The 14,995-nt window shown below is 37.9% G+C and overlaps 1 protein-coding gene across 1 annotated transcript in view; it reads right to left on the bottom strand.

Moving 5' to 3' along the window:
• The window catches only part of FAF1 (Fas associated factor 1), a 146,867-nt gene that overhangs the window by 20,158 nt on the left and 111,714 nt on the right, over positions 1-14,995 (bottom strand). The window contains exons 14-15 of the mRNA XM_030952979.1: positions 9,366-9,502; positions 6,863-6,951 (exon numbers count right to left, since the gene is read on the bottom strand). Coding sequence (XP_030808839.1) covers positions 6,863-6,951; positions 9,366-9,502 — 226 coding nt within the window. The remainder of the gene's footprint in view (positions 1-6,862; positions 6,952-9,365; positions 9,503-14,995) is intronic.

Below are 14,995 nucleotides of genomic sequence, written 5' to 3'. Positions count from 1 at the left end.
ACCTCATTGAAATAATACTGTTCTTACTGAAACAGATCTCAAAAACAAACGTGGAATCCAGAGCTCTTTGGGTAAGCAGCAGATGTAATCCCATGCAATGCCTCTTTGTACCCGCTTCTGTGTTAACACTTCTGTTTGCTAACACTGCTCACATCAACAGGAACCAACTCCTCCAGAGATTTTACGGCTAAATTGTGGTATTGTCTGGTGCAGAGTTACACCTTGGACAAATTTTAAACATTGCACGAAGCAGTTCTCCCTTTTGTAATGCAGTTTCTTATTTTAGTCATCTCTTCCTCTAGAGAAGGATGAGGATGCTTCATGTTCACCAGAAAGCAACAGAAGAAACTCACAGTAGTAACAGGAAAAGCAGAAGAAAATATTTTGCAGAGACTCTTCCACTGCACTGACAAAGAACATGCCAAGAGTAATCATGCCACTAATAATTAATATAAAAAAATTCAGAAGTGTTATCCATAAATAAAATTTGAGGCAGCTGACAACTTTCCTGCTAGACCCTACATAAATTGCAGTCAGTAATGACTGAACATCACTAAATGCATTTCCACAGTGCTTTTGCAATGAAGGCAGAACTGGCACCTTCCTTACTCAAGAAATCAAAGTATAAACAGACATGGCTTATCCTGGGTCACTTAAAAAGCCTTCATCAGAAACAGGGGAATTCCACAGCAGTGATTGAAGGCTGGTGTGAATGCAAACCATCCACATCCCAAGGGTTTGGGGCTTGAGACAAGGGGACAACACTCCCTGGCACCTAAAGGGAGAAGTCACAGATTTCTGCTTTCCTCTTTTGACAATGAGACAATGGGAGGACATTCAGTGGAAGGTTGGAAATCTGAAAAAAAATGCTTTTATTCACAGAATATATTCTTCAGCTATGACTTGACTTTGCTATTCTGCTTCTTAGAGATGCAGTCAACCCAAAAATATCAAACACTTATGAGATAGCTACAACTGACCAGAGAAAACCTTCTCCTGAGGAATATCCAGTGCATCAAGACTAAGAAAAACTGACAGATAAAATTAGGAGGAAATTTAGGATAACTCTTTCATATAATTATTTCCTAAACCATTTGTTGAAGTTAATCCTGAAATACCTAGTGACAGGCATTTTCAGATGCAGAATGATGGACAAAGAGGGGGTTCTTGACTGAATTTAGGACAGCAGATTCTACAAGTTAAAAATATTCCACATTTGAATGGGATATTTTGCTGGAAAAGTCAGCACTGGCCCTTCTGGGCTTTTTTCCCCTATTTATTATTGTCATTTCTGAAGGTAGGATTTAATGATTTAACCCCAGGAATCAGCTTTGCACCTGATTTGTCTCAGGGAGCTGTGTTTTGTTATTCCCCACTGTCCTTTGGGACCAGTTTTACTGTCAAGCAAAACCAGACGAGACAAAACCTGAGAAGATACCCAGGAGCAGAAGACATTTCTCAGAGCACCAGTGAGTAAAGGGCTATTACAAGAAAGAAAGAAAGAAAGAAAGAAAAAAGTATATTTACAACTGCTGAATGCCCATCTGAAAGGCAGTTCATTTCACTGAACCACTCCTGAAATTAAAATCTGCAAATGCTTAAGGCTATTCATGGGAGCGTTAAAGAGAAACACCCCTTTGTCCAAACAAACCAGAGCAAGAAAGACATTAATTTGACTCACTAAGATGACAGACTTGCACATTGTATAACTTAAACATACATGATGGGGAATATATGGTAGGAAAAAGTGTACACAGAGTGTGTCGGGTGCATGGGAACAAGGACAAAGCAAATGGAGTTTTAGTGGTGGCAGAACCACAGGAGGAGGCAGGATGGGGCAGGATGAGGGGCAGAACAGCACAGAACCACCACAGAGCCCTGCCTGTCCACATTGAAGGCTGAAAGCTCAGCTCCAGATTCCAGTTTTGGAATTAATTCAAGTGACAAGAAGAAAAGCAAACCCAAAACCTTCAAGGAGTCCTGCAGTGTCTTTTTGTGGGAAAAGAGCCAGCCAGTCCTGATACATCTGCCCAGCTGGGCTGAATAGTCACTGACTGGAGCCATCAACATGTACAGCCTAAAATCCATTGGGACTAAGATATTTTATCTCCCTTCTTTCTTTCTTTCCTCTGTCATTGCCTTGCACTTTGCCAAGGCTCTAACCATGCTGTAAACTCACACACTGGGGTGTGTGTGGCCAAGCGCTCCATGGGAATGCTCAATGGGCTGCTATCATAGTACAAACACTAAATCAGAAAATTTAATCAAACAAATTTTGATTACTGTAGTTTAATTAGTTATAACTAGTAATAATTAGTAAATGTGCTAATTAGATTCTTGAGGGGTTAAATCCCAATCTTTGCTAGATGGCTGTCATCACCATAATGCTTTTGTGCTTTGGAATTTAATGAATTTCGTGTATTCTCATAATCTCTTGTTGTGCAAATACTATACACCATGATACACCTGACAGTGTTAGATGGAACACAGATTATCCAAGGTATTCAGATGCCTGGTTTCTACTGATTTACTTCAGAGCTTCAGTCCCTAGCAGAAATTTCAGAGGTCTCTTGCAGAGCTGATGGGAGGACTTCCCCTACATTTCAGCAGTGAGGCAGAAAAGGAGGAAAAGACGTGGTGATAGCAGGTTTCTCACAGCACAGCTATGAAAATATCACTTGGCCACTAAAGCCCCAAAGTGCTGTGGCAGGGAAAAGAGAAAAAAGAATTTATGCTGCCATTTTGAAGTTTTGGTTTTCCTTCACATGTTTTGTAAATCCCCATCCAGATATTGGTGAGGAAGGACCTATGTTTTCCTCAAGCTCTAGAAGTGTCTAGGAAAGAGATGTCAGCCAAGAACAGAGAGGAAGGATGGTGACTCTGCAGGCCTACAGTTTGCTACAGCTTATCTTCAGTCAGAGTCTGCTTACAGCAGTTTTTCCAGTTTAAAAATTCTCAAGTGTCTCTCTTTGACACTACAGAGCAGTGTGCTGGCAGACATAGTTTAAAGTGAATGAAAGGTTTCAGTTGGTATTTGCAAAAATAAGAAGGTCTCTGAAGCAACTGTGGGTATTTCCACCTTGATGTCTAATCCAAGAGCAGGAGTGCCGGTGTTGCATAATGACAAAAATAAACATGACCAGAGACCTACTGTTACTTAAATGTGGACAAGTTGGACCAGCTGTGTAACAGTCATTTCTTTTACAGTAATAAATGTTGACAGCAAAAATAAAAAATGCATTACTGAGGCATCATCAAATGAGCCCTGTCATTACATGGAAACTCCGCCCTGTATAAGCTTGTCAAAAAGTGTTACTGTAATCCTTTGAGAAGCCTCCTCCTCAGGCAATGAAGAAAAAATGTTGAGGATCAGCCCGGAACAGGTGTGTTGTGCTGTAATGCCAGGATTTAATCACAGATCTCTTCACATTAATCTCACAAAGGAACTAACTCGGATCTATTTGGGCCCATCACGCCACACTGAGATGATTATTTAACTATCCAACTAAAGCAAGCAAGCTCACAGGGTGTTTAAAAATGGACATTCCAGGGCGTAGAATATTTTACAACGATTATTTTCCTAAGCTCAGCACCAGGCATTGACACTTAAGAGGAACTGATACCCAAGAGGAACTGATACTACACACTCTTTTCAAAGTCAGTGCCTGAAAAATCTCAGTGCACACCTTGATTAACAGTGGCAGAGCCTGGTTATCCCTGCTCTGAGACACCCTCTCTTGCTTACAGGAGAAACTCTTTAATGACATTTATTCCCTCTGCAAAGCCCCACTGCCTGAGCAGTAGCTGGGGTGTCAACTCCTGTAGCTGTGAACAGGGGAGCAAACGTAGTTAGAAAAAGAAAATATATCCATCAGATGCAGGAAATCATTAGTGCAGCTGCAGAATAACTCTGCATACACAGGTTGGGGTTAGACTTCAGTCCCCAGACCTGACTGCACAGGGAAAGATGGGGCTGTATCCTGGCCAAGAGGCTTCACTGGTGATGGCCACTGAACCCACAACTGAATTATCCATTGGCCATTTCTAATCAGAAGAGCCCTGTGAGCCCATCAGTGTTCTGCTAATCCAATTTTGCTGTTTGTGGCTTATTCTTACAGCAATTTTAGGAGCAAAATTATAAAAACAGACACCTAGACTGTGTATGTACAATGGTACATCAACAGCATGGTCCAAAAGAGGCAGGAGGTTTCCAAAATGTCATCTGGCCAACACAGCAACAGCTCATGATTGACCCAGGACCCTGGAGAGCAGGGAAAAGAATGGGACAGCAGGCTGATCTCCCTTGAAGGAAACTTGGGAGAGAAAACAGCTGCAGAAGTTACACACCAGGATGTTGGGTTACCATGAGTACACATGTGCATCCCAATGCTTTTAAGGTATTTCTTTGGAGATTATGTAAGAGCACAACACACAAATCTAAAAATTAAATCCAACTGCTAGTTAAGTGATGGTATTTTAGCACTTGACACTTTTGGGGCTAAACTGGTAAATTTTACCAATACATAGATACAAAAGCACAGGATTTAGCTGAGCACACTATTATTGCCAGCAGCTAATGAGGTGGCTCACTCAGGTGAGGTAAGTTGGTAAAGCTGTTCTGAGCATCCCACCTACACCCCCAGCAGATGCTCAGTGACAGGGAGCTGCCTGTAGCTACAGCCAACATCAGCTGAACACCTGGACCAGCAGCTGGAGTGGGACCAGTCCTCCTGTACCCAAATAACCATCAGAGGGCACTGCAAAACACACTGTGCCAAACAGGATTGTGCAATGGCTGTGCTGGAAGCTTTCATGTGCATGAGAATTTCAGCTGCATAAACTCACTCATTACTGACTTCATGCTGTCATTTACAAATGTTTCCAGTTCTGGTTCTCTGTCACACACACTTCTGTTTACAGCAATGCTACACTGATGACTCCTCTTTTTAAAGCACAAAAGAATTTTCTGCTTATCTTCTTGTGGTTTTATGATGACTTATTGTTGCTATTAAGAAAACAGTAACAGAAACCGGACTCTGTATCCTGTTTGCTATTGTAATATTTGGGAAAAAATTGCAGCAACTGCAGTAAGATCTTAAGAAAGAAAAGGTGTTGATGTTTGAACACTTGAAGTTGTCAAGTACAAGGCTTACAAGAAAGCTACATGTTATGTAGCTAACCGCAAAAAGACAATATTTTGTTTTCAGGCTGAAGCCCTCTATTGAGTACAGACTGCTTGTCAAATACTCCCTCTCTGGAATAGTAATTTCATAAAGCAAGGTTATTTTTTGTTTTGAAAACTTCCTGCTTCAAAGGCAAAGTGTCTGAGATCACCTTTTCAGTGTGCTTGTAACAAGTGGAGCCAAGGTGTAAGCAAATATCCTATTTGTGTATAGAACCCATAGTGTCTGGAAAGCTGCCCCCAAAGTTGATGAAATTTTCCATCACTTTTCTGAATGTCAAAGTGTGTTAGAAAAAGCTCCTGTTGGGAAGAAATGTCACTGGTGCTTTCAGTGACAGAAAAACAAAAGACTATAGGAGACTTGGACAAAGGTAGATATTGGAGAAATGTATAAAAATCAATTTTCCATTCTCCCTAGACAGGCAGAGCACTTGGGGAAAGAAGCCAGGAGACAACAATCCCATGTGGGCACTGGACTGTCACTGTCACTGCTCTTGGCCACCCAGGGAAAGACAAAGAGCAGCCCAGGACAGGAGACAGTTCCTGGGTCTGGGTCTTGTCTGGTGTCCAGTCCCTCACTCTGTTCCAATCCTATAACTTCTAGCTTCTTCTCCTACCCCTTGTTTGCTCTTATCTCTCTGACTTTATATGCTTCTGTTTCCCTCAGTTTTCTTCCTTTTTATCAGCTTCTATAGTTTTTAATTCTGAACCTCTCTTGGAGCTCATCTGTGATGTAAATTTCACCTTCTTACTAAAGCATTAAAAAACCTTCCATACTCAAGACACTCCTGTTAAAATGCAATAAAAATTCTGTTATATTGTGCCTTGGATTTTTGTTGTAATCCTTGCATTTAAATTTGTGTTCAGTATTAACAAAAGTCAATTTCTTTACCAATGAATTACAGGTAGCATAAATAAAGAAGAAAAAGTGAATGACAGATATTGTGCAGATAATGTGCCTTCATGTTATAGTCAGTAAATCTTGTACTAATGAGATACAAGATTTAAATGTGAAGAATGTGTTTTGTGAATTATTTGTCAATCAATGTCTATACAACAGGATAAGAATAATCTTGAATGGCAACACACCTATTTTTACAAATTCCTAAGAACTGCATTACTTAAAAATGTCATTCTTAATTTATAGAGTAACAGATAAAGATCTTTCAGCTGTGTAACTCATTTTGTCTGCTTCTGTGTAATTGAAACACTGGTGTTGAGAAGTCTTGTTATCATTTACGCATTCTGCATCATTCTGAGTGGTGGTTCAGTACTGGTGTACTGGTTAGTGTTGGTTTCAGCCCCCTTTTAAACAGACACATTTAAGATCTATTAATCTATTTTTGTTTCCTACCTATGACTTGGAACTTGTGGCAAAAAATCTGATAATTTTCCTTGTATGAGCATATTAAGCTCTATAATATCACTATAATGTAACCAGTCATTGCTGACTAATGTCCAGAAAAAGGAAAGAAACTGAAAATGACAAGACCAAAAAGGAGGAGTTGTTCTGAGAGACCCAAATACACAAAGGAGACTTTACCTTTTTAACCTATGACAATGGAAGAGACACTAAAACACATCATACCCAACTCCACTGGCTAAAGAAACATCTGGTAATTAACATCCCCAGTGATTAGTGGAAGGCAGGAGATATCTGCAGCAACTTTCAGTGCTCACCTCATCCTTTATGTCTTCCTGCTGCTGGGCACTGAAGATCTCCATTGCAGCCATCAGCCTCATCATTAGCTCATCCACTGTTGTGTTACCTAGCAACAAAGGAAGATAGCTGAACTTCATTTCATTAAAGTTATCAAACAAAAAAGAAGTCATTTTAGAATTAATCCATAAGAAATAGCCAGACTAGGAAAAAAAAGACAAGAGTAGAAAATGCAAATATCTCAGTAGAATGCTTTCAGTTCACCTTTTTACTGAAAACTCAAAATTATTTTTACAAAGGTTGATCACAGGTTAAAATTTCAGATGGTGCAAATCTGAACAATTGCTTTTATGCTTGCATAAATTAACTCTATTTTGTCTTTTAGTCACTGATGTTAAAGGAAAGCAGTAGATCTGGGATTCCCTTATGTGAAATTGATTTTACAGTTTTAGAATTCCCAGGGAGACCAAAGCAACTGCTTATGCAGGCAACACAAGGTAGGATATTGGCAGCAGCATCCAAGTGGATTGGTTTAAAACAATGGAAAACCCACAAAACAATGATTGAATAGATGTGACAAAATAGATCCATGTTTTATTTGGATATAACTAGTAATAAAATTTCAAATACCGTATTTTCTTCAGTCTATTTACTTCTCAAAAAACTTGCAAAGCTACTGAAGCAGAAAATTCTGTCATCCATGTGTGTATCATGAAATGGAACACACACATAGGAAAACAAATACTTTCCCATGTTTTCCTTCCAGCATGCCTCCAGTCTTCATTAAGACTGAAAGATTACTTTAATTTCCTACCAAGATGCATTCTTTGGTTTCTCTTTCTAAACTGAAGACTAGACTACCCATTAAAGCCACTTGTCATAGTAGTTCAAAGATTTTAAACCATGAGAAATGGTCACAAACTATGAAGTCTTAACATCTGCCAGCCTAAACAGCTGTTGGACCCCAGCACAACAAGTACCAGTAAAGAAAACAAGACTGTCCCCATAGTTTCCAACCCCAGGAAAAAAGTAAAAATCAAGAGCAAACTAAGACAGTCTGCATTTCAATAAACACCAATGGGGTCTTAGGTTTCTATATAGTTGTATCTCTTCTGTCAACATGCCTTCTCACCCAGCCCTGAAAGGCCCTCATTGTTCCCATTTCTAACATTTGCTACCTTAGCAGAAAATGTTATCCCACATGCTACAACATGCAGGACTTCAGAGGCTACCATTCATTGAGGCAGTATTGTTAAAAGATACCGGTGTCCCCATTCCTGGGAAAATAACAAGCAGAGATGGTGTGATTTTTGTTCAAGGATGAATTTATTAAGGCTAAAATAGGTGATTGTTTTAGTTTAGTGCAAAAGATTGCAGAAAACCTGACAAATCATTAAAATTTAACTCATGACATTTAATAATCTGGATAAAGCTGCATTGTATTATGACTTTGAATTGTTGCTAAAGCACTTAAGTAATTTAAGTCAGTAGCACCACTGACTTCAATGGGATGGCAAAGGTTCTGAACTGTACTGCAGAGTCAGAAAACCAAGCTATTTATAAGACTACTTCCATGAAATAACCTATGAAATCTATGAAATATGTTTCATCAATTACAGGCATTCATACCATGAATTAGTGTTGTGCTGTACCTTGCACTGAGGAGACAAAATCCATGCAAAAAGTAACCATTTTGTCCACTGCAGATTCCTCAAGAAAATTATTAATCCCAGATACAAAAAGAAGCACTAATGCTTGTCTGCAAAAGGCAGCATTTCCTGAGGCTGAATTTCCTCAGGAAAATGAGATTACAATAAAGATTGCCAGATATAAGCAATAAAAAAATGAGGACACAGTGTCATGAAGGCAAACTTGTGGAGAAAGTAGAAGAAATGAGAGGCAGCCATTCAATGATGTGCTCTAATTTGAAGAGTTACTGAGAACAGAGCAGTCAGAGGGCAACACTCCACATCTAAGTCACCTTGCTGTCAGTGAAATCAGAGGAATGGTTACACCAGAAAGAACTGCTCATGTAAGCCACAAAGCTTACAAGACCCCCTGATTTGGGGGTCTTGATGCTGCAGGCAGATCTGAAAAAGCAATTCATGTCCAAATATTAGCAACAGGAGCTCAGGTATTAAAAAGGAACTAGACATAAAGAACCAAATGCATTCTGGCACTATGCAAAAAGTGCAGCCAAGATCTTCAGGAAATCAGGAATGTATCTGGATATTATTTTGGAAAACTAAGTGTAGCTCCTTATTTAGGAAATTAGGTTTCCACTTAAAAAATAAAAGAAAAATGTAAACTATAATTCTGCTCCAGTCATGGCAACTCCAATCTCTAACACCATGCTAATTAATGCATTTTTGAGTAGTAGATAATTACACCCTGGCAACTTAAAGTGTGTTTTGTGTAATAAATTAATATTCTGGACATCTTAAAGGAGAAACAGTTAGCAAAGACCTCTTATAACAGTTTTAATACCCACATAAGGAATACCTGTAATCTAAAGAACTGTACCTTGTATTACATTCAACACTTCATTAGATGATCGCTTTCCCATAATAATAAGGAAAAGTGGAAACTGGTCTGTCTTCTGAGTTCGGATGGTTTGGGCTACAACACTCCCAAAATGTCTAGTGCACATTGTCAGAAACCTGGTGGGGAAGAAATAAATAGTTAACATTGTAGGGGATTTTTTGAAGTTAAGTTTAAAAAAATAATTATGATAAATTCAGCAGTTTAACTGCATGTTACCTACTGTTTAACATATTCTGCATTCGGTTCTAGAGCTCTTTATCTCTTTTTATAACTAAATTATTATAATATTTATAAATATGATAGGGTTCAGGTTGTCTAAATTAAAACAATTAACAACTGCTTGAGACAGTGATTTATTCAATGGAGAATTCTATTTCCTGTTACACTGTGTGAAGACTATAATTCAAAACGACTCCCCAAAATAACAATGCTGAATCAATTGTTTAAAACTTCTAAAGAGAAACTAAGTAGAGCAACAATCTAATAAACATGGTGAAGTATAAAAATAGTAAATTTCATACAAAAGCATGATTTAATAATGAAAGATCAAGAAATTGGCTTTATCAGTCACAGAATTAAAACATGGTACTTCAGAATTGTATTTTCTTTCATACCAGTGCCCTGCCAGTGACACACTTAGCAGTGTGGTCTAAAAAACAATAATTCTAAGCTTTTGACCAAAAAAAGCTCTTAGATATTAGCATACAGAAGTCTAACATTAGTATTCTTAACACGATCTTGAATAAATGAAAAAACTGATAAAGCTTTTCTCTTCCATTAAAGGACTGTTTGAAATTAGCATTTCTTTCAAGAGAAAAGGGTAGCTTATGATATGTTTTCAGATCTGATGGTAAAAAGTAAATGTCATAATAATAATGAATTATGAAAGACCAAATGCAAATATAGAATGCTTTAATAAGATCCAATTTAATAAAGTCTGTAAAAATAATGGACTTTTAATAACACGGGTCACAAAAGGCAAAACAGTGGAAATTCTGAGGACTAGCCACTGGTACAGGCTTATTAATTCTTAATTATGTTCATGAAAGGCAACTTAAATCGTGTGTTTTCTTATGCCTTATGATAATATTTTAGGTAACAACTACTCTGAAATGTATGCTCTAACTGAAGAGCAAAGTCCCATTGTCACATGCATTAGAAGCCAAATCTATTTGAAAAGAGAAACTGCATTAAAATGTCAAGTGCTCCAAGTAATTTCTTCTCAAAGAAACTGAAAAGATTCAAAATTGTGACTTTTTAAAATCAATATATATATTGTATCCAATAAAATGGCTAAAAATGGAGAAGTCTGACAAGTACAGCGTTGGGCTTATTTGAGGCACCTGAAGTATTAAAAAAATCTCAGAGAGAATTTGGATGGAAGGCAATGGGTGGGGGTGGCAAGCAAGTATTTCAAAGCCATAAGTGTTACTCCCTGATTCTCTGGATTTTTCAACTCAGAACAATCAGCCACAAAGAAGACATCAAAAAGCTGAACAAACTCTGCTCTATCAGAAACAGCGACACAGACACGTAACATCTGGTAAGGATAAAACAGCATCTGTAAAGTCTGGACAGATCAACTCTTCAGATAAATAATGGCTTTTGATGTTTTCCTTTCAAGGTGGGAACAGGTAAGTGAAATGTTGGCCTCACAGAAGTCAGTGGTGATCCTCCACAGCAAAATGAAAATTACTTATGTGAGTTCAAGGTTTCACCCCTGGAAGCAATAAAAACAGTGGACAATTGAACTGAATTCCTAGACTTGTGTATCAAAACTGTTTAACAGTCTTCAACACAGCACAGAAGAAAAGCACTGAAGTTTCATGGAAAACCAAAATATTAAACTGGAAGTGAGGAAGTGCTGTAGAGAATAATGCTAGAAGGAACAAAACTAAAGAGACTCCTACAGTCCTAATTGTACTAGTCAAAGGTGCTGGTTTGTTAATTTTTTTTAAGTCTATTTTGTATTTAGTCAACCAATATCTCAGTCCAAAAATATGCTTTTGTAGGTACAGGTTTTGCATTCAAAGAATTGTGAATGAAGAATCATTTTTTCCCGCTTTCTGCCTTTACTGATTTTGTATTTGTAGACCTTTTTACTTTCAGATTCATAACCAGAAAAAAGGGAGAAAAAAGTCCCCTCTGTGCTAACATTTTCTGTTAGAAACGAGCAAGACCAAAACAACTTGGTGCAATGTCCAGTATCTTACTGTGTACATCACTTACAAGGGATTTTCTCACTTTCATCTAAACAGAAGTGTGCCAGATCTCTCAGTGGCATCTCCAGAGCTGCCAAAAAAAGTGCCTGTGGAGTCCATCAAAGAGACAGATGTCCCTCCAGGGAAAAGGGATCTTGCATCTTGCACACTGTAGTGTGCTCTCAGGATGTGCAGAGGCACACTTGGTGCTACATTTTGAATATTTCTTGTATGTTCCAAAAATAAAAAAAAAAGCAAGGTCTCATTGCTTTTCTTATCCTCTTCCCAGCACCTTAATGTTATTTAACAATTGTATTAGCAAATGTCTAGTGCATCTAAGGTCAAATTCTCTTCCATAAAGAGGGAATTCAGCTCTCAAATGTATGGAAAAACGCATTCAAAATAAATACTAAAAAATTCATAGTTTTTTAGATCTTCATAGTATTCTAGATTTTCTTTACTTTCTGTAACAACAGAAATAACAAAGATCTGGTTATTGTTACAGTCTTACTCATATAAATTCCTGAAGTTACTTTTTAGTTTTATGCATTGAAGGGAAAACTTTGGAAAAGTTTCCTCCTACAATGAGGCCCTTTGGCACATGGCGCCCACTATACTTCTTGGAAAGGACTTTTTAACAGGACAGAAAGGCTGCACTGGAGATGTTTTTTCTGTATGTTTTTAGCCTAAAGTCCTCCTCAAAATCAGCAGCAGCAGAAAATCTGACAATCTCTTCTAAAAGACGTATTTCCTTTCAGAACACAAAGTGGATGACTTTGGGCCAAAAAAGTGTGATTTATTTATGACTAGATAATTCCCAAAGCCAACCTTGAACAGCCTTTAACATTTCAGAAATGGGTTTGGAAAAAAAGTAACTTCTTTGCTGAGCATGAGGAAAACAATTATGAATATTAAATATGCAAGATTTCTGATTATTTTTAATAATAATTATATAATGTGCAAAGTCAACACAAGACTCATTAAAATGTTAATGTAAAAATAACATTTTTGTATTAGGTATTTACATTTTTAAAAGAGTAAAAGCTGAGGTCCTGAATTGGCATATTAAAATAATCTTGCTCTCCATAATTCAGAGTTACTGCCTTACTCACACTGATAGGGTCGTACCTCAAACACAAGGAGCAGCAGACACAAGGCATGTTTTAAAGATATATACAGCAGCCTAAATCAAATTATGTGGGTATCACCTTCAGGATCCACATGCAAAACAGCAGATTCAGATGTTAAAAAGCAGGATTTTATCCACTTTATGCAAAAGTAAAGCCTACATGAGTGGGTTGTCTATTTCCTCCTAAAACATGGAAGATCTGACTCCCACCCTGAAAGGTTCAACCAGATTAGACAAATACTTCCCAACCCCATTCAGTCTCAACCACAGAACTCTAGAAACCCTTTAGTCCATCCTTGGACACCAGGCAAAGTCACTGGTGAAAGTATAAATAAAATATACCTCGACCCCTTGCTAGAGCACTGCACAAAGAATGGAACACACAAGATGCACTTTCACTATCACCCATTATGTATTGTACAATTTCCTAAGGAATATGCAAGGCTTGCCACAGATAGATTTCATACAGAGATTTAATAATAGCCTAGATGAGACAGACAGTGTGTTTAGTTATTTTACAGATGCTGGTAAAGTGGGAGAAGCTACAAGCACATCAGAAGTCAGAGAATTGAGATTAATCTTCACAAGTCGAAGGATCATCCTGAGAAGTAAAATACGATTCTGTAAGGTCAATAAGACTTTCCAAATTGGAGGAAAGATGGCACAAATACAGCAGAAGAAACAAACAGTAAGAGAATACAACCAAATCCTTCCTCAAAACAGCCCAACAAATCTGTCTTGACCACCTGTTCTTCTGCTGTCACCTCTTTTGCACAGGACACAAAAAAGTTTTATTTTTTCACCTTTTCTGTTCAAGCTTAATCAACTAGGTTGTAGTTTGAGTACAGTGGGATAGAACATTCTTTGAGATTTTGTTTTAGAGTGGAGACTTAAAACACATGCTTATAAATATATCAGTTTAATTAATTCCTTGGGTTTAATAACTATTTTTCTCAGATGACCTTAAAACATTGCTAAAGGACTGAAAATCTTGATAACATCAGAGAGGCTGCTTTCTATTTATAGGTGGCTATTATAGACATCCATATCTTCCTAATCACGATCAGATCAAAATGCATTCTCTGCTGATTTTCAGTTTTCCAAATTTGGACATTTTTAGATTACTAACATGAAATTACTTTGAAGCACATAAATATTTAAGCAGGGATAGTTTACCTTTTCTGGTGGGTGTATAATAAACAGTTTAACCATCATCTATATACAGGCTGTTTTGTTCTCCATCTAAAGAGACAATCACCTTTTATCCTTTCCCTTTTTTTCCTTCGTTTCAGTGCTATTAGGAAACTATTCACAAGTGCAACCCTGAACAATTCCATGCAGTAATTATGACTAAATGACAAAGAGATGCGAACAATTACCGAGTCCATTTTGAAACCCTACACTAATAAAGTCATTAGATGCTGCCCTTGCCATGAGCCTTCTAAAAGCTTCTGAAGTTACAAGAACACACGGCATTGTTCAGTGGGACAATTGCTGCTGGCAGAATGCAAACCTTGAGTTAAACCATGCTGCAAATTGATCTTGACATTCTGTTAAGACCGCCACTAAAATCAAAAGCAAAGGAGAAAAGGAGAAAATGAGCGGGTGGGATGTAATCACGGAACAGAAGGGTTCCCTCCTCACCTTCTTTCCTCTTCCTCCTCAAAACAAACCATACAGAAAATGACAAACTCGCCTGGTGTTTGAGAACCTTTATTTTTAAAACATTAATTAGACTTCTGACCTGTTTTTATTGACTGGCACTGTATTGCTATTAAAGTAAATTAAATAAAAAATTGCAGAATACAATAGAAAAGGTTTTCACACGGCTCTGTGAAACCTGTTAAGGATTTAGTGCCTGAAGAACACGTCCAACAGTTTTGCAAGCAACATATACAGAATCTGTGGTCACTCCTGAAGAGGCAGTGAGAAATTAACTCACCTCCTCCCGCTCTCACAGACCCCACACCTGCAATATATTTGCTGAAGGATCAAATGGGATTGGGGAGCTGGAGTAATATGGTCAACTGGTCTTCATCCAGGCATGCATCATTCAGTAGGTTAGAATTAAGGGTCAGCAACTGTGAATATGGCTAATCACGCGATGACGGAAATTGCAGGTGAAGACAACCTGCTGCTGAGAAGCACTTTAGTGAATTAACTCTTTCCTAAGCTTAAGCAAAGTGAAAAACTATGATTTGAACATTAAAACTAACAAATACCTGTCATCAGAGCAAAATTGGCAACACCTTGAAATACGGTGCCCAAGGGCAATGATA

The sequence above is a fragment of the Camarhynchus parvulus genome, chromosome 8, assembly GCF_901933205.1.
Source record: "Camarhynchus parvulus chromosome 8, STF_HiC, whole genome shotgun sequence".
Lineage (NCBI taxonomy): Eukaryota > Metazoa > Chordata > Aves > Passeriformes > Thraupidae > Camarhynchus > Camarhynchus parvulus.
This window is presented reverse-complemented; position numbering and strand designations above follow the sequence as displayed.